General features: G+C 36.0%; 2 protein-coding genes across 2 annotated transcripts; one reads left to right on the forward strand and one right to left on the reverse strand.

Moving 5' to 3' along the window:
- Window positions 1-2,177: 2,177 nt before the first annotated feature.
- On the reverse strand, window positions 2,178-3,906 carry LOC107572603 (galectin-9-like). Its single transcript, XM_016259023.1, has 3 exons — window positions 3,676-3,906; window positions 2,592-2,680; window positions 2,178-2,391 (listed from the first exon to the last, which is right to left on the reverse strand). The coding sequence occupies exons 1-3, from the start codon at window positions 3,709-3,711 to the stop codon at window positions 2,178-2,180; spliced, it is 339 nt and encodes a 112-aa protein (XP_016114509.1). The 5' UTR covers window positions 3,712-3,906.
- An 867-nt stretch (window positions 3,907-4,773) lies between these two features.
- LOC107572604 (galectin-9-like) lies at window positions 4,774-17,546 on the forward strand. The gene is made up of 4 exons (XM_016259024.1): window positions 4,774-4,886; window positions 5,087-5,282; window positions 5,411-5,530; window positions 17,412-17,546. Exons 1-4 carry the CDS (start codon window positions 4,774-4,776, stop codon window positions 17,544-17,546), a joined length of 564 nt encoding a protein of 187 aa, XP_016114510.1.
- Window positions 17,547-18,586: the final 1,040 nt, after the last annotated feature.

The raw sequence follows: 18,586 nt of genomic DNA on the forward strand, positions 1-18,586 counted from the left end.
AGAGACAAAATGAGAAAACAAAATCCAGAAAATCACATTGTAGGATTTTTAAAGAATTTATTTGCAAATTATGGTGGAAAATAAGTATTTGGTCAATAACAAAATTTCATCTCAATACTTTGTTATATACCCTTTGTTGGCAATGACAGAGGTCAAACGTTTTCTGTAAGTCTTCACAAGGTTTTCACACACTGTTGCTGGTATTTTGGCCCATTCCTCCATGCAGATCTCCTCTAGAGCAGTAATGTTTGGGGGCTGTCGCTGGGCAACACGGATTTTCAACTCCCGCCAAAGATTTTCTATGGGGTTGAGATCGGGAGACGGGCTAGGCCCCTCCAGGCCCTTGAAATGCTTCTTACGAAGCCACTCCTTCATTGCCCGGGCGGTGTGTTTGGGATCATTGTCATGCTGAAAGACCCAGCCACGTTTCATCGTCAATGCCCTTGCTGATGGAAGGAGGTTTTCACTCAAAATCTCACGATACAAGGCCCCATTCATTCTTTCGTTTACACAGATCAGTCGTCCTGGTCCCTTTGCAGAAAAACAGCCCCAAAGCATGATATTTCCACCCCCATGCTTCACAGTAGGTATGGTGTTCTTTGGATGCAACTCAGCATTCTTTCTCCTCCAAACACGACAAGTTGAGTTTTTACCAAAAAGTTATATTTTGGTTTCATCTGACCATATGACATTCTCCCAATCCTCTTCTGGATCATCCAAATGCTCTCTAGCAAACTTCAGACAGGCCTGGACATGTACTGGCTACTGTGATTTGTTTATAAAGATAAGCCCTGTTTCGAGTTGTGAGGTTTAGGCAATCACCGGCACCAGCAGCGTATTCCTCGCTGAGAACAGCCTTAATTATGTAGCCTTACTTTTGTATTTTTTAGTGCTGGGCAATGATTAATCACATCCACAAAAAAAATGAAAACATTTATTATTATTTTTATATATATATATATATATATATATATGTGTGTGTGTGTACTTTGTATATTTATTATGGATATATAAAAACACACACACATATAGTATATATTTTGAAAATATTTACATTTACATGTATATATTTATATTCATGTAATTTATATTATGTATAAATATATTTAATATATAAACATAACATGTTTTTTTTCTTAAATATATACGTGCATATATGTGTATTTATACATAATAAATATACACAGCACATACAAATATATTATGTACACAGCAAAAACTTTTATTTTGGATGTGATTAATCATTGCCCAGCACTGGTATTTTTATTTTAACTGAATGTTTTAAGAACTGTGCTTTTTGAACAAATTGCTTGCTTGTCTTTTATGCACTATACATTATGATTATTTGTTAAAATCTCTTTTGTGGGTTAGCATACTAAGCATTGGTCACTCTGTTAGTGATTTTATATTGAGAATATTTTGAGGAGCTGAGGCTCTGGGCAGCTTTATCTGAATCTGTATTTCACAATATTCTGTTCAAATAGGAATGTGTTAAATTGAGAATAATTTCCCACTTCTGTTTACCATTTCATCTGCAAACAGTCTTATTTTATAATCACTGTGATCCCATTTTAGTTTTCCCATTTCATTTCATTTTTATTTTATGTTTGTATTTTAAATGTAATTAAAGTTTTAGTAATTTTGTTGTGTTTTGTCATTATATTAATATTTTAGTTAAATATGTCTACAAAGTTGTTTGTAACTTTATTTCAGATTTAGGTTTACTTAAGTATATTAAGTTTTGTTTTCTGTTAATATTTCTTTTATTTCAAGTAACAAAATGTTATGTTTCATAGTTAAATATAATAACCCTGTCTGCAAATTATTTTTATTCAATTTTTTGCAATCATTGTGAATATTGCCATAATGTTGTATTCCTTTAGTATAACAATGTTATACTAGAGAGAGAGAGAGAGAGAGAGAGAGAGAGAGAGAGAGAGAGAGAGAGAGTTTTTTTAGTTAGATTTGTTAGTACAGGACAATATTTGGCAGAGATACAACTATTTGAAAATCTGGAATCTGAGGGTGCAAAAAAATAAAACCAAAATATTGAGAAAATCACTTTATCTGAAAAAAGCCAAAAAGATAGTTATACTTCTATTGCAATAAAAGAGGCCTGTAGTTTTGGATAATAGAAATGCATGGGGAAAAATGGTTTCCAGACAGAATAGCAGAACTTAAGCAGTGTCAGTAACCTTGTATGACTCCTGGGTGACGAGGATCTGCAGAGCAAACGCCTGGCCTCTTGGGACAGGAGTTTTGTACTCGCGTTCTTCTTTGCCCCAGACACCTTTCTGATTGGTGTTGTGCACGACGAACCCAGATCCTCCTTCATAGCGAGGGTTAAAATGCAGTATGACATCAGACCCATACTGAAGGTTCACCTCCAATCTTGTGAAGACAGATTAGAAAGAGTAAAATAATGAAAACCGTATTTGGCGATTGTATTTTCAAAATACGCATTCAAGTTACATATATACTTTGCATGTGCTGCTTTCACTATTAAGAAACTTGAAGTGCATAACGAAGGGTAAAACCCAACAAAAACATCTTTCTGGTAAATCTGTGGTTACCGAAATACTGTTACTCACGTGTCTGCATTTGGCCAAACCCGTCCACATACAGTAATACTCATGCCATCCTGCAATCCCCCCTGGATTGGAATATTGAACGGGACACTCTGTGTGAAAGATTTACATACCATTTCATCTTAAAAAATGCATACTTGCACTTCTTTGCACATTAATGTTAATGATAATAACATATATTTTTTTTTCAACATAATGTTTTAAAACACTGTTCTTCTGATTATCTACAGTATATCAGCAATCCAGATCAAAGTATGAGGTATCTAGTGTGAGCATATTTCAACATTTATCTTGTTTATCTCTTATCTTAATGTTTATCTCAACATTTCAGTGTGTTTGTCTAGAGATGAAGCTAACATATGCAGGACAGTGACTCTTCTGGAACATTAGAACAGAGTATGTATTCTCTAGTATACACACACACACACAAACACACAATTGTATTTTTTTAGTTTGTAGCTTCTTCCTGTTGTCCCCTCAGCAGTCTTTATTGTAAGATGCTGTGTCTAGTTATTCTTGTAAACCTTTGTCTTTATAAATGATCAAGTATTGGCTGTTATGCTGATAGACTCTCTTTATGTTCCTTCTTTTTGTTAAAGTTAAAAACTCAAGGCTAAATAAGTCATTTCGTTTTACTGATTGAAGAGTTTAGTATATGCATTACTGAAAGAGTTCCAATGTGATAACTCATCAGAAATAATTAGGCCAGCCTAAGGGGGTGCATTCTTGTGCTGAATATATACATTTCTAAATAAAACAAGATTTTTGAAGTGCAATTGACCATTTGACAGTTATTTATTTGTTAAATTTACTAGAAACTTCTGAATGAAAATTGGTTCAAAGTAAATCCTCCATTTTTTTTTTCAGTGTAGCAAGCAATTGTTCCAACATGCAAATCAGTATCCTATGCACAAATGTAGTTATGCATTTATGTTTTGAACATTGATTCTAAGTTGGGTATATATATATATAAATAAATATAAATTATAATATATATATAAATATATTTTTTTTATAAAACATTCAACATATTGTCAATTGACATGAACTGAAATTAATCATGATTTCAAAATAACTGGTGACTTACCGGGTTGAAAAATGGTGGTTGCTGATGCAGAGCCATTGTGTTAGATTTTAAAGTGTATCTTTAATCTTGTATTCAAGGCTGACAGATGACTGAAGCTCCACTTAGAGGTTTCAGAATCAATGTAATGTGGTCTGTCCTTGAGTGTGCAGTTGTTGCCAGTTTTCTTCACCAAAGAATGCACTATCATGGGAAGAAATTAACACACACACACACACAGAGTGTTATGATCAAACTTTCTTCAGAGATTTATTGTTTTAGGCATTGGTTTATATACCTTCATAAATGAAGAAATATCATCCCATCAGATTCTCACCCAATGAAATTAATTCTTGCCTTTTAAGGAGTCAAAATGAGCAAAATAGGTTAGTGGGTCCCAAACACATTCCTGGAGGCCCTCTAAAGCCCGAAACACACAGCACGATTTTGGGCTGTCCCAGACGAAAGATTGGCATCGTGAAACAATCGTACCGATTTCTGTGATCATGGCTCCTAATTAGTGGTCCTGTGTCGTACAGTGAGAGAGTTTCAAAGACGGCAGTTGTCACGGTCTTGCGACCAAAGATACAGCATGATCATCGCACAGTGTGTTTGCTGCCATGATCCACATTTACTGACCAACCAATAAAAATATGTAACATAAAGTGAGTCTATCAGCATAACAGCCAATACTTGATCATTTATAAATACAAAGGTTTACAAGAATAACTAGACACAGCATCTTACAATAAAGACTGCTGAGGGGACAACAGGAAGAAACTATAAAAACTAAAAAAATACAATTGTGTGTTTGTGTGTGTGTGTGTGTGTATAATAGAGAATACTACTCTGTTCTAATGTTCCAGAAGAGTCACTGTCCTGCATATGTTAGCTTCATCTCTAGACAAACACACTGAAATGTTGAGATAAACATTAAGATAAGAGATAAACAAGATAAATGTTGAAATATGCTCACACTAGATACCTCACACTTTGATCTGGATTGCTGATATAGATAATCAGAAGAACAGTGCTTTAAAACATTATGTTGAAAAAAAAATTATGTTATTACCATTAACATTAATGTGCAAAGAAGTGCAAGTATGCATTTTTTAAGATGAAATGGTATGCAAATCTTTCACACAGAGTGTCCCGTTCAATATTCCAATCCAGGGAGGATTGCAGGATGGCATGAGTATTACTGTATGTGGACGGGTTTGGCCAAATGCAGACACGTGAGTAACAGTCTCTCGGTAACCACAGATTTACCAGAAATATGTTTTTGTTGTGTTTTACCCTTCTTTATGCACTTCAAGTTTCTTAATAGTGAAAGCAGCACATGCAAAGTATATATGTAACTTGAATGCGTATTTTGAATATACAATCACCAAATACGGTTTTCATTATTTTACTCTTTCTAATCTGTCTTCACAAGATTGGAGGTGAACCTTCAGTATGGGTCTGATGTCATACTGCATTTTAACCCTCGCTATGAAGGAGGATCTGGGTTCGTCGTGCACAACACCAATCAGAAAGGAGTCTGGGGCAAAGAAGAACGCGAGTACAAAACTCCCGTCCCAAGAGGCCAGGTGTTTGCTCTGCAGATCCTCGTCACCCAGGAGTCATACAAGGTTACTGACACTGCTTAAGTTCTGCTATTCTGTCTGGAAACCATTTTCCCCCATGCTTTTCTATTATCCAAAACTACAGACCTATTTTATTGCAATAGAAGTATAACTATCTTTTTGGCTTTTTTCAGATAAATGTCAACGGGAAACCCTTCTCTGAGTACAAGCACCGTATGCCGTTCTCATGGGTGGACCACATCTACGTGTTTGGAAAAGTTGAACTGAATTTAGTTGCCTTCCAGTATCTTGCGGTGAGAAATATATATTAAAGAATGCTCTTGAAAATGTAACCACTAATAAGCATATACCCATATCATTATGTGTTATATATGTGACCCTGGAGCACACCTGGAGTCTTAGCACAGGTATATTTGTAGCAATAGCCAACAATACATTGTATGGGTCAAAATGATAGATTTTTCTTTTAAGCCAAAAATCATTAAGATATTACGTAAAGATCATGTTCCATGAAGATATTTTGTAAATTTCTTACCATAAATATATCAAAACTTATTTTTTGATTAGTGATATGCATAGCTAATGACTTCATTTGGACAACTTTAAAGGTGATTTTCTCAATATTTTGATTTTATTTTTGCACCCTCAGATTCCAGATTTTCAAATAGTCGTATCAGCCAAATATTGTCCGATCCTAACAAACCTAACTGACAAAAACATAAAACATAAAACTGCTTAACGCAAGCTCCTATCCCTTCCTCTTTCACTGCTTCCACTTTTTTTCAGCACACATAAAAACTACAACTGCTAAAGTGTGATTTGTCATGCTCTTTTTGTTTACCACTAGCGCAGTCTGATGATGTTTTATTCTTCTATTGTAACGTGCTTGATCTTGTAGGATTGCTAAAATCGTGCAGTATGTCTCAGGCTTAACACTGCATTTTCTTTTCAAGTTTCCTTAATCAAACACACCTTTTTCAGCTCATCAGCTCATTACTAGAGACTGCAAGACCTGAAATAGGTGTCAGTGGTTGCACAGTTAAAGTTTATTGTATATTCATAAAGGAGAAAAAAAGTAGAAAGTAAATCAGCTCCATAGCTGATTCCAAGTAATCAAGGGCTTAGGATGTTCCAAGACATATGTTGCAATGACATACATCGGGGTCAACGAGATGTAGGAAAGGGAGGAAAGGGCATAAAAAAATGAAAGCACCCCTTGAACACCAGGGAAGGCTTAGCAAACAGCCTCAACCTTCAGTGAGTTTTAATAACACTCATCAGCAGCAACTCCTTCTATTACTCTTCTATTACATAGCAGCAACTCCTGCACTCCTTCTATTACTCTTTTAACAGTGCTACATACATCAACCACAATGTGCCACTGAGATCTATTCAGCACCCCTCAAGCCTGAGATATAGTTTCAGAATGCAGCACTTCTGAACAGTTGACTAAAACGTTGATCAATATGGCGACACACTACTTGGGCATTGCCTAGTACTAGGGATACAGATCCTGTGCTCTTTTGAATTAAACATGACAGCCATTTTGGTCCATATCCAAAATTCCTGGTACATACAGTACTTCTAGTGATGTCTTCAGTTTGATCCAGGTTTGCTGTGTTTGACTTAAAGGGTTTCTGTTGAGTTTTGTAGGTTACCATTGTGCTGAAGAGTAGAGTCTGTGTGTTATTTTTTTATCACGTAATGCAGTTGAACTCCAGATAAAAAAGTTATTTGAGTACTTTCCTTTTATATTAAGAAATATTCTTTTTAGTGGACTCAAATTAAATAAGTTCACAATAATAAAATAGCTCCATGATTAACACAGCATAAATATTAGTTTTTGAACTTTTTTTGACTTTTTAAATGATCATCACATGATATAAGACCACATTCTTTTAAATAACTTGCTGCTGCTGAACTGCACCTTTGTGTCTAATGCAGTAGTAATTCGGGCAGTATAAATGTTACATAAATTGGCTAGTTGTGTTTCACTGTCAGTACATGCAGGTTGCCTGAGGCTGCCATTTGAGTCTTTCAATCTTTCATTATTGGCTTCTAAAAACTTTCACTTTCATGTTTCATAACTCCCTATTTATAGTCAAATTTCACGTCTGTGCCAGAGCTTTGTATGTACAATGCATTGCATGGTAAAAAAGGCCAATGTGTTCAGGCAATTAGGTTTGTGAAATGTAAAGGAATGAATGAAGGAATTAATTAAACAAACAAACAAACAAATAAATAAAATAAATAAATAGCAACAACAACCTACTTTGAATTCCATTACAATTCATCAATAATTTGTTTATTATATGATCCTCTGAAGATCCTGCAGTTTTTATGTAGTCCACTATATAAATGGATGTACTTGGGGTGTATTTAGTTCCATTAGTTCTTAATTAAAATATCCCATATATTGATACTAGTCTGTACGAATACAGAAGATCAGAATTAATTTTAAAAGATGAAGTGATTTCAACCTGTGGCTGTAGTCATGATTGTACTTGCCACGGAAGAGGCAAGCATCAGCTCACTACATACTTTCACAACTACTTTTTAATTTATGAGAATTGTGCTGTTTTTTGTTGTTTTTTTTTTTTGGCACATGTGCTCAAAAAATTGTAATATAGTTTTCTTACATTTGCATGATCGAAACTTATGTGGTTTGCATTTTGATCAGCACATTGCTGATCCAAACTAATGAGTTGATTCTAAGTGAAAGTATCACACATTTCATTTCTTCTAAACATTCATCATATGAGCCAAAAGTTACTTATTCAGTTACCAAACTTGCCCACAGAAATAATGTACTAGAAATGTGAGTATTATTTAAGTCAAGTCACTTTTATTTATATAGCGCTTTTAACAATACAGATTGTGTCAATCTGTAGTTAGAATATCATTTGTAATTGTAAGGGTTTAATAATAAGTGTTTCATTATGGTTACACATGAATTAGCTTCCAAATGGCTGAAGGATGATAAAACATACAGTTAATTGTACCCAGCATGTGAGTTTTTCATTTTAAATACTAAAACATATATTTTACAGTTTTATTCCACTGAAATTCTTTTTAATTTTTTTTTTAATGTAATTTATTTTTTTGGTGTAAATAGCCAGATTAATGTAAGTATCAATTGCAGTATGGATAAATACTGTGAAGAAGTTGTAAAAAGGGTATTCTAGAAATAATGCTTTTAGAAATTGTGCAGAATTTGCAGGAGTAATTCAGACCAGAGTGCTATTGTCTGTAAGACCCTCTCTACTCATCCCTGTGTTACAGCTTCTACAATTTTTGCTGCTGCTGCAATAACTGATACTCCAGCTGCTGCTCCTATTATGTTCATTCTTACAGCTCCTAGTCCAATCCCATCACTGGTTGCCAGTGCAACTGCAACCACTGCTGCTGCTGACACTCCTGCAGCTATCATTACTACATTATTTTGTGCATCCCTTTTTCTTCCTGCAATTGTATTTTCTCTAGCATTTACAGGGGCTCTTGCTATTTCCCCTCCTTTTGTTCTGTCTCTCCTCTCTACTATTTCATCCTCTCCAGTCCTACTGTCACTGTTCTCATTATTGACATTCTTACAATTGTTGCTTCTGTTTTCAGTTCTTATATTCCTATCTGTCTTAAACCTCCTATTAATACTACTGTTGTAACTACTGGCTTTGTTACTCCTTTAAATGCAATGAATGCTGCTAAAATAAACACAGTTTCAACAACTATATAAACTAAATTCACAAGTTTCACTTGCACTGATATGGCAAGATGTTTTTCTTTAGTTTTCCTCTTTCATGGACAGCTCTTTTCACCTTGGTGTGTAAATGTATTTAATCTTTGGCAGTGAATCGCACCGACTCTTTCGCAAGACGTCAATCATATGAATATTTAAGCCTCCGGGGTCATTTTGACCCACGAGGGACACTTTTGTTATAGGTTCGGGAGGGACGGATGAGGGTTTTAAAGGGACAGCAGCCAAAAAAACCTAATAACCAGCTGCTGTGATGTCTGTTAATCAAAGACAAAAAAATAGGAAATCAATAACTTGTGTAGCTTTAAGGATTCTTCTATATTTATTTATTTATTTTATTTTATTTTATTTAGTGTTTGATAACTTTATTAAATTTGAGTATATTTCCTACTTGCTGAAGGCCACAGGTAAATGTCACATTTATTATAATGGTTTTATGTGAAGATTATTTTAATTTCATTTAAATTAGAAGTTATTTTAAGTAGTCTAATGAATGTTAAAATTTATAGCGCTTGTCGCTTCAACCGGTTGACATAAAAAAACAACCGGCAGCAATCGTGGATTTGGCAACACTGGTCCGCAAACTATGTTTCATATAACTCCTCCCCGAACTTCCCGCTGCACTGTATCTTGGTCTCTCATTGGCTGTAGGTCATCGCCGATGTGTTTTTCAGTCAGAACTCATTTCACACTGTGATTGTGAATCGCCGACAGCTCCAGATATTTAGCATGCCAAATATTTCACGGGTGTCGGCGATTCCCTCAGATCGCGTCTTTGATAATTCACACTGCGTGATTGTCACTCGCGTGAACCAGCACCGATTTGCCTCCGATTTCGGGCATTTGTCTGCGATTTCGCGAAACCTGTCGGCGAGTGAAAAATCGGGCTAAAATCGTGCAGTGTGAACTCGGCATTATATGCTCCGTGACCTAGTTTTCTCTCATGTTTGATTGTGTCATTTGGTTCAGGTGTGTCTTGTTAATTGCCCACGTCATCCCATATGTTTAAGCCCTAGTCTGTGCTGTCTGTGTTGTTCCGGTCTATAACGTCCCTACATGTGCTCCGGCCTGTTCTGTTCTAGATTTACCCTTGTGTGGATTTATTAAAGATTATTTTCATAAATCTTCATCTTCTTCATGCGTTTATCTCACCATAGCACGACAGAAGACTCGACCTAAAAGTGATAGGTACGCAGCTGAGCCTGAGCCCACCGCTGACGGAGAGCCATCGCCCGCCGCGACCAGCAAGCCGTCGCCAAAGAGAGCGACAGTTCTGAGGATCGCCCCGGAGCTAGAGCCCGTGATATTAGACCAGGTGCGAGAGCTGGCTACAAAGCTCGCCATGAGGGAGAGTGTCATGGACAGTGAGAGAGCGGAGAGAAGTTCTGCCCACTGCACCATGGCTGAGGGTGAGCTGAGCTCAGTGAACTGTAATTGGGATTTATATGCAAACATGCCCCCTCTTCTCCCGCTTTCATCTGAACGCTCTGTCTGCCCTGAACGATCTGCCAATCCTGAAACGCCCACAGAGGTAGTTCCCCTGTCCACTGCGCTCCCAGTGTTAAGAGTCGCGATGCGGCGTGTGTGGGTGGCACACACCATCACTGAGCCCTCTACCTGTCTGGATTACCTGCCTTCAGCCCTTTCTCCACCATGGTTTCTCCCTACATCGCCTCCACCGTGAGTTGCCTTCATGGCTGTGGTTTTGGTCCTGCCTGGCTCCGCCTGTCTTCTTCCTGGCTCCCCTCTCCATCTTATCCACCCTGGTCCCTTCTGCCTCCAAGATGGCTCCTCTCTCTGTCTGATCTGCCCTGGCTTAAGTCTTTGAACTGCTGGAGAAAAACAGAAAAGGATACTATACCAGTGAGATGTTCAAGAAGAGTCAGAGAAAGACATCCAGAATCAAAATGTTAATGACAGTTCCTGCTTTAAGGTGCCATAGAATGGAAAACTGTATTTAAATTGGCATAGTTGAATAATAACAGTTCTGTACATGGAAATTACATACCGTGAGTCTCAAACGCCATTGTTTCCTCCTTCTTATGTAAATCTTGTGCATGCAAAAGACCACTGAAAAATAGGCGAATCAGAACGTAACATCGACTGTGACGTTACAGATCAGACGTTACAGATCACTAATAGTTACGCCCCCAACATTTGCATATACCCGCCCATGTTCTATGCCAGCCGAATCATCAGAAGTTCTTCAGGTATTGTTAAGAAACAAGCGAGGATAATTGCGAAAATGGCAGATCATGGTAATAATTATGTTCCAGGCTGTGCAGGGGATGTAATGTGCAGGGATGGGTTGGTGTCTGTATTCAGAAAGGCACGGTAAACAAATAACACGCGTTCTAATAAAATAACGCGAGCCACTAAAGGGACACGGTTAGCTGCTTGCTAGCGGTAGCCTGTTACATTACAGTACATAAGATTTCACTTACCACATAAACAGAGTAAGGGGAGATTACTGAGGATGATGGCGAATGATTTACAGATCCTGAGCACCACTGACAAACATCTGATCTCGAAAAATGCAGAGGTGGGGCTTTCAAGTCACAAGCAAGTCTTCAAGTCATATCCCAAGTCCTCAAAGAGTTAAAGTTAATGAGATAATTATGTGATTAATTAAGTGCTGATTGAGCATTAGTGATGAACAGCTGCTGTTAACAATCAATATCATTGAAGAAAAGAGAAACACAAGAACTACAACTGACTTCAGCCACAGACTTACATGAAATCAACAGAAAAGAAAAAAACAACATGATGCCACCATAATTGTGGTCAAGGTTTGCTTTAGTTGGTCTCTTGACCCTTTTTACTTAATCAAAGTAATTTGTTTCTAAGCAATTACAAAATTGATTTATAGCAAAACGTGTGCTTTGCTGAGTCAAACCTTGAAATCACAAATGAGTTTACATTATCTATAACTCATGATGAATGAACATCATGAAGTGGGCTCTCTTTGGTTTATTGACTGACAATCAGCTGTTACTGAACTGTAAAATTAAAAAAATAATTAACCAGATGCTACTGCTATACTGTAATTTAAAACAACATTTCTGTCAGCACAGGCTTTTAGACACAAACACTTTTATCATATGATCCTCAACAGTGGTGACAATAATTTGTCATGTTGCAGTGCATGATGGGAGTTTTTACTATGGTGTTACCCAGCATGCATTGCAGCATGAAGCATTTTGTTTATTGGCACCATTGTTGAGATTCATATGCTGGTTCTTGATGTCTGTGTGTGTGTAGGTGATATTAGGTATATAAATGTTGAGTGTATTACAGACATTTTTATATTTATTCATTATAACTATAAAATCAGTATGTTCCTTGTGAATTGTAGTTTAACAGGGCTGATAATACAAAACCAAATACATATACAAGAAAAAAAAATATTGTTATGATGTGATGATGCCAGCTCGTGATGACTATCTCATCACATAAAACCAGCTAATAGCTGTTCACTGTACAACAACTTCATGCATTGCAACAAAGAGGAATGAGTCAAGGGAGTTCTACAACATTGAACTTCATGATGATGGCATAATTTTAACCAATAAAACATCAACATCTGATCCTCTGTAATTCTCAATAACAGCAGGTGTTCATCACTAATGCACAATCATCATTTAATTAGTCACTTAATTATCTCAATAACTTAAACTCTTTGAGGACTTGGGATATGACTTGACGACTTGCTTGTGACTTGAGAGTCCCACCTCTGCCAATTATGGTCTGAGGCTGATGTAACTCTCGCACTCCCCAATGGCATAGTGCGTAACAAAAATGAACATTAATCTACTGTCACCTCTGCTGCCAGTATTTCACTGTTAATTTGCAATTTAAGCATGTTACTGTAGTTTATGGTCAACTTGCCTTTTTCTTGTGGCAGACTAAACACTCTGCAGCCTAAACCAGATGACAAAACTACCACAGGTTAGCATTAATTATTTGTTAGCTTCTTATCTGTCCAAAAATAATCAAGTAAATTAATTAACTGACTCGCTATTTTCCAAATGAGTAAAACAGATAAAGTCATAACGTTATGTTTAATAATTGCAGATCTCCTGGTGCATAATTGCAATACCCATAATCCCAAAATCCTAAGAGAAAAACATTGTGCCTTTGTCTTATTCAGTTTCAAAACAAGGTGCACTTTTACAAGGGGAAGTTACAAAGGGATTTTTTTCAACGTTCATAAAAAATTTGAATTTGAGGAATGAAAACAGTGCATGTGGGATCCAATTTCAATATCAAGATGATGGATAGATAACCTCTTAACACCGCAAAAAGCCCCACTGTAAAATAATTACTCACTATATTTGTTTTAAAATATTACAAGCAATATTATTAATTAAATCAACACATTATAATGTAATATAATTAATCAAATGAAATGCTAACATTTGCATATACCCGCCCATGTTCTATGCCAGCCGAATCATCAGAAGTTCTTCAGGTATTGTTAAGAAACAAGCGAGGATAATTGCGAAAATGGCAGATCATGGTAATAATTATGTTCCAGGCTGTGCAGGGGATGTAATGTGCAGGGATGGGTTGGTGTCTGTATTCAGAAAGGCACGGTAAACAAATAACACGCGTTCTAATAAAATAACGCGAGCCACTAAAGGGACACGGTTAGCTGCTTGCTAGCGGTAGCCTGTTACATTACAGTACATAAGATTTCACTTACCACATAAACAGAGTAAGGGGAGATTACTGAGGATGATGGCGAATGATTTACAGATCCTGAGCACCACTGACAAACATCTGATCTCGAAAAATGCAGAGGTGGGGCTTTCAAGTCACAAGCAAGTCTTCAAGTCATATCCCAAGTCCTCAAAGAGTTAAAGTTAATGAGATAATTATGTGATTAATTAAGTGCTGATTGAGCATTAGTGATGAACAGCTGCTGTTAACAATCAATATCATTGAAGAAAAGAGAAACACAAGAACTACAACTGACTTCAGCCACAGACTTACATGAAATCAACAGAAAAGAAAAAAACAACATGATGCCACCATAATTGTGGTCAAGGTTTGCTTTAGTTGGTCTCTTGACCCTTTTTACTTAATCAAAGTAATTTGTTTCTAAGCAATTACAAAATTGATTTATAGCAAAACGTGTGCTTTGCTGAGTCAAACCTTGAAATCACAAATGAGTTTACATTATCTATAACTCATGATGAATGAACATCATGAAGTGGGCTCTCTTTGGTTTATTGACTGACAATCAGCTGTTACTGAACTGTAAAATTAAAAAAATAATTAACCAGATGCTACTGCTATACTGTAATTTAAAACAACATTTCTGTCAGCACAGGCTTTTAGACACAAACACTTTTATCATATGATCCTCAACAGTGGTGACAATAATTTGTCATGTTGCAGTGCATGATGGGAGTTTTTACTATGGTGTTACCCAGCATGCATTGCAGCATGAAGCATTTTGTTTATTGGCACCATTGTTGAGATTCATATGCTGGTTCTTGATGTCTGTGTGTGTGTAGGTGATATTAGGTATATAAATGTTGAGTGTATTACAGACATTTTTATATTTATTCATTATAACTATAAAATCAGTATGTTCCTTGTGAATTGTAGTTTAACAGGGCTGATAATACAAAACCAAATACATATACAAGAAAAAAAAATATTGTTATGATGTGATGATGCCAGCTCGTGATGACTATCTCATCACATAAAACCAGCTAATAGCTGTTCACTGTACAACAACTTCATGCATTGCAACAAAGAGGAATGAGTCAAGGGAGTTCTACAACATTGAACTTCATGATGATGGCATAATTTTAACCAATAAAACATCAACATCTGATCCTCTGTAATTCTCAATAACAGCAGGTGTTCATCACTAATGCACAATCATCATTTAATTAGTCACTTAATTATCTCAATAACTTAAACTCTTTGAGGACTTGGGATATGACTTGACGACTTGCTTGTGACTTGAGAGTCCCACCTCTGCCAATTATGGTCTGAGGCTGATGTAACTCTCGCACTCCCCAATGGCATAGTGCGTAACAAAAATGAACATTAATCTACTGTCACCTCTGCTGCCAGTATTTCACTGTTAATTTGCAATTTAAGCATGTTACTGTAGTTTATGGTCAACTTGCCTTTTTCTTGTGGCAGACTAAACACTCTGCAGCCTAAACCAGATGACAAAACTACCACAGGTTAGCATTAATTATTTGTTAGCTTCTTATCTGTCCAAAAATAATCAAGTAAATTAATTAACTGACTCGCTATTTTCCAAATGAGTAAAACAGATAAAGTCATAACGTTATGTTTAATAATTGCAGATCTCCTGGTGCATAATTGCAATACCCATAATCCCAAAATCCTAAGAGAAAAACATTGTGCCTTTGTCTTATTCAGTTTCAAAACAAGGTGCACTTTTACAAGGGGAAGTTACAAAGGGATTTTTTTCAACGTTCATAAAAAATTTGAATTTGAGGAATGAAAACAGTGCATGTGGGATCCAATTTCAATATCAAGATGATGGATAGATAACCTCTTAACACCGCAAAAAGCCCCACTGTAAAATAATTACTCACTATATTTGTTTTAAAATATTACAAGCAATATTATTAATTAAATCAACACATTATAATGTAATATAATTAATCAAATGAAATGCTAACAATTAACCATTCAAAATGAGTAAAATAGCATGAAAAAATAAGTAAAATTCTAAGAAAAAATACTGGTTTCATTGGACAACAAAAAAACCACTATTCTAATGAATACTATGGTATGCATACCAAGCCAGTAGTTGGCGAGCAAAAAACACCCTGCGAAAACATTATACGCGTGCACATGACTTTTCATCTCCATGTAATCAACAAAAACTTTTTCACAAATTCACATTTTTGTTGATTACATGGAGATGACACAGGCATTGTGTTCAAAAGCTTGTGCTTTTAAGCCCCCAAAAAAGAGTTATTGAAGACACCTGATGTTAACAAACAGAATCACTGAAGGAGAAAATCTATTTTTTTAGGTTACCATCATGGTTGTCAGTGTTTGCTTCAGTTGGGCTCTTGACCACTGAATAAAACTAAAATATTAAGTTTTTAAAATCTCCTCTCTTGGAACATAAGAAATAGACACTTATTTACAGAGAATATGAATATGCTGTTCTTGAGATTCATACGCTGGTTCTTGTTGTCAGTGTGTGCCGAATAAGGTTGATCATGTGTCGTTTCTTGTGATTTGAAATAATCGTCATATTGTGACCCCAATAACTGAGTTAGGTTTTCTTTATTGATTACGTCAACACTGTGAACGACTTTTGACATTGTTGGTATAGTCACACAGATGTTGTTAAAGTTTGTTTTGATCAAAAGAGGCAGGAGTAGCTGCAGCTTGGAGCAATGGGCGTGCTGAAAGGTTTTTCAATGGTGAAATAAGTTTTACTGTGTTGGCCAATCAGCGGTAAATATACATTTACATAATTTCTTTTAGACAAGAGAAGGTGGCGGCAGTAAGACATGGTGTAATTCATCATACGTTTATCTATGCTTTTATATACCACACATATGTATATTACGGTAGCTTGTTACAATACGATCATAATTGATTTCCTTTGCATTATATCTTGCAGCTTTAATAATTTGTTTATTGTTGTTGACAGATGCATGTTAGTACAGTGAGACAAAATGATGACCGCATATGCATCGAAAGCGAAGCCTTCAGAGTTTGAAGTCTGTATCGGTGTCCTTTTTGTGCAATACAGTACAGAATACATCCTGTAACTATAATAATTATTTCCACCTCTGCTATTACAACTGTACTAAGATCAATTCACAATCTATGACGATGATTAGACAAAATATAAAAAAAAACTAATTTAGAGTTTGTTTCTACCTTTCTGCTAGGTATCCAACTAATGCAGAGTATAATCAAGTTGCCAACACACTGATTGTGAAGTACAGATATGGAAGGAAATGACTGTGTAAGTTGCATTGTTTTTAATCCATTGATTTATCTCTATCAACCTAATCACACAAGATATTGTAGTAACAATATCTTATAATCTTTACTTGCTGGAAAATGACAAACAGTCAAATTTGTGTCTTTAGCCCACCTGACACATGTCCCTAAACCGGAAATTTAAAGCAGAACGTGCACCACTTGCAGGTTTGTTTCAAAAGCCAGCTAGTGTAGCATATGTAAGCCCACTGCCGTATGCATAACTTATTTTTGCACTGTTAATTAATTTTACATTTTCACTTAGTGGAGGACAATGTAAGGCAGATACTACAGACATTTAAATCTTTTTTTTTTTGTATATACTCCACTTTTTCACTGCCTGACCATCGTCTTAATGTTTATGCAGTTCAATGCAGGTCTAAGCATTATCTGTTTCTGTTTTTCTGATGAAGGACACTTGTGTTGGGGAGGATTCAATGTCTGTTGAGGCCCATGTCAATGTGCTACAAAGTGCGTATCGGAAAACACATCCAGACATCTCGACTGTCCAAGACCACATGGCACGAACATTCTCCTGGAGACGTTGAGAAAACATGGAAGGAATGTCTGTGGAGGATGCACTCAAAAAATACCCTTACTTGAGGACACCTGCTGGAGTGAGTATAGTAAAAACAAAATCATTAACATTTGTACTCTTTTAGCCCATATCACTGTAAAAAAATTTTTGTAAAATTTACGGTAAAAAAACGGCAGCTGTGGTTGCCAGAATTTTACTGCAAAAAATGCAGTAGCAACGTTTTAGGTTTTACGGGTTTAACTTAAATTTACAGATAAATATCGTAATTTCATTAACTGATATAATGTTAAATATATTTAACATATAATGTTAAATTTGAAATGTAACGCAGGGAATTCTGGGAATGTCAATTTACGGTTATTCACTGTAAATTATACGGTCTTTTTCCACTTCCAAAAAAATGGTATACTACCGTAAAATTAATGTCCAATACATGTAATGTTTAATACAGTTTTTCACCGTATATAGTAGGGGAATTTACCGTTAACCACTTACTTTTTTACAGTTAAAAATCTTAAAACAATGGTTTTAGAAAACAATGTGAGATTTATCAGTCTATACAAGAACATGAAATGCATCATATATTGTGAATCTTATACATTAGCCTTCTGATTGTTTTTGCAGTTCTGCACTGTATGTAGCTATACTGTCTGAGCTAAATATGGCTGTAACAAAATTTGATGAATTTGCATTTTCAATTTTGTATTTTTATTTTTTCTAATGTAGGGGGACCCTGACACACCCTTTCCAACCATACAACTGATGGATACTGACTGGAAAATGGCAATCATAGGAGGAGGGCTCAGTGTGGTGAAAGTAGATGGAATAGACATGCGCCAGTGCACCAGCCTCGATGAAGCCTTCATAACAGCCTTTTGTATGTATTTTGCCTTCAACATTGCATATCCACCACACCTGAAAAAGACACTGCCTTTCCTTCAGAGGCACATTGTCAACATTGTGGAAGAGGGAGACAAGCCACTGCCAGTAACTTTACTCCGGATGATTAGCCTTTTGTATTAGATCCTCATGCCTCAACTGTACCATTGC

The sequence above is a fragment of the Sinocyclocheilus grahami genome, unplaced genomic scaffold, assembly GCF_001515645.1.
Source record: "Sinocyclocheilus grahami isolate Dianchi unplaced genomic scaffold, SAMN03320097.WGS_v1.1 scaffold1781.1, whole genome shotgun sequence".
NCBI lineage: Eukaryota > Metazoa > Chordata > Actinopteri > Cypriniformes > Cyprinidae > Sinocyclocheilus > Sinocyclocheilus grahami.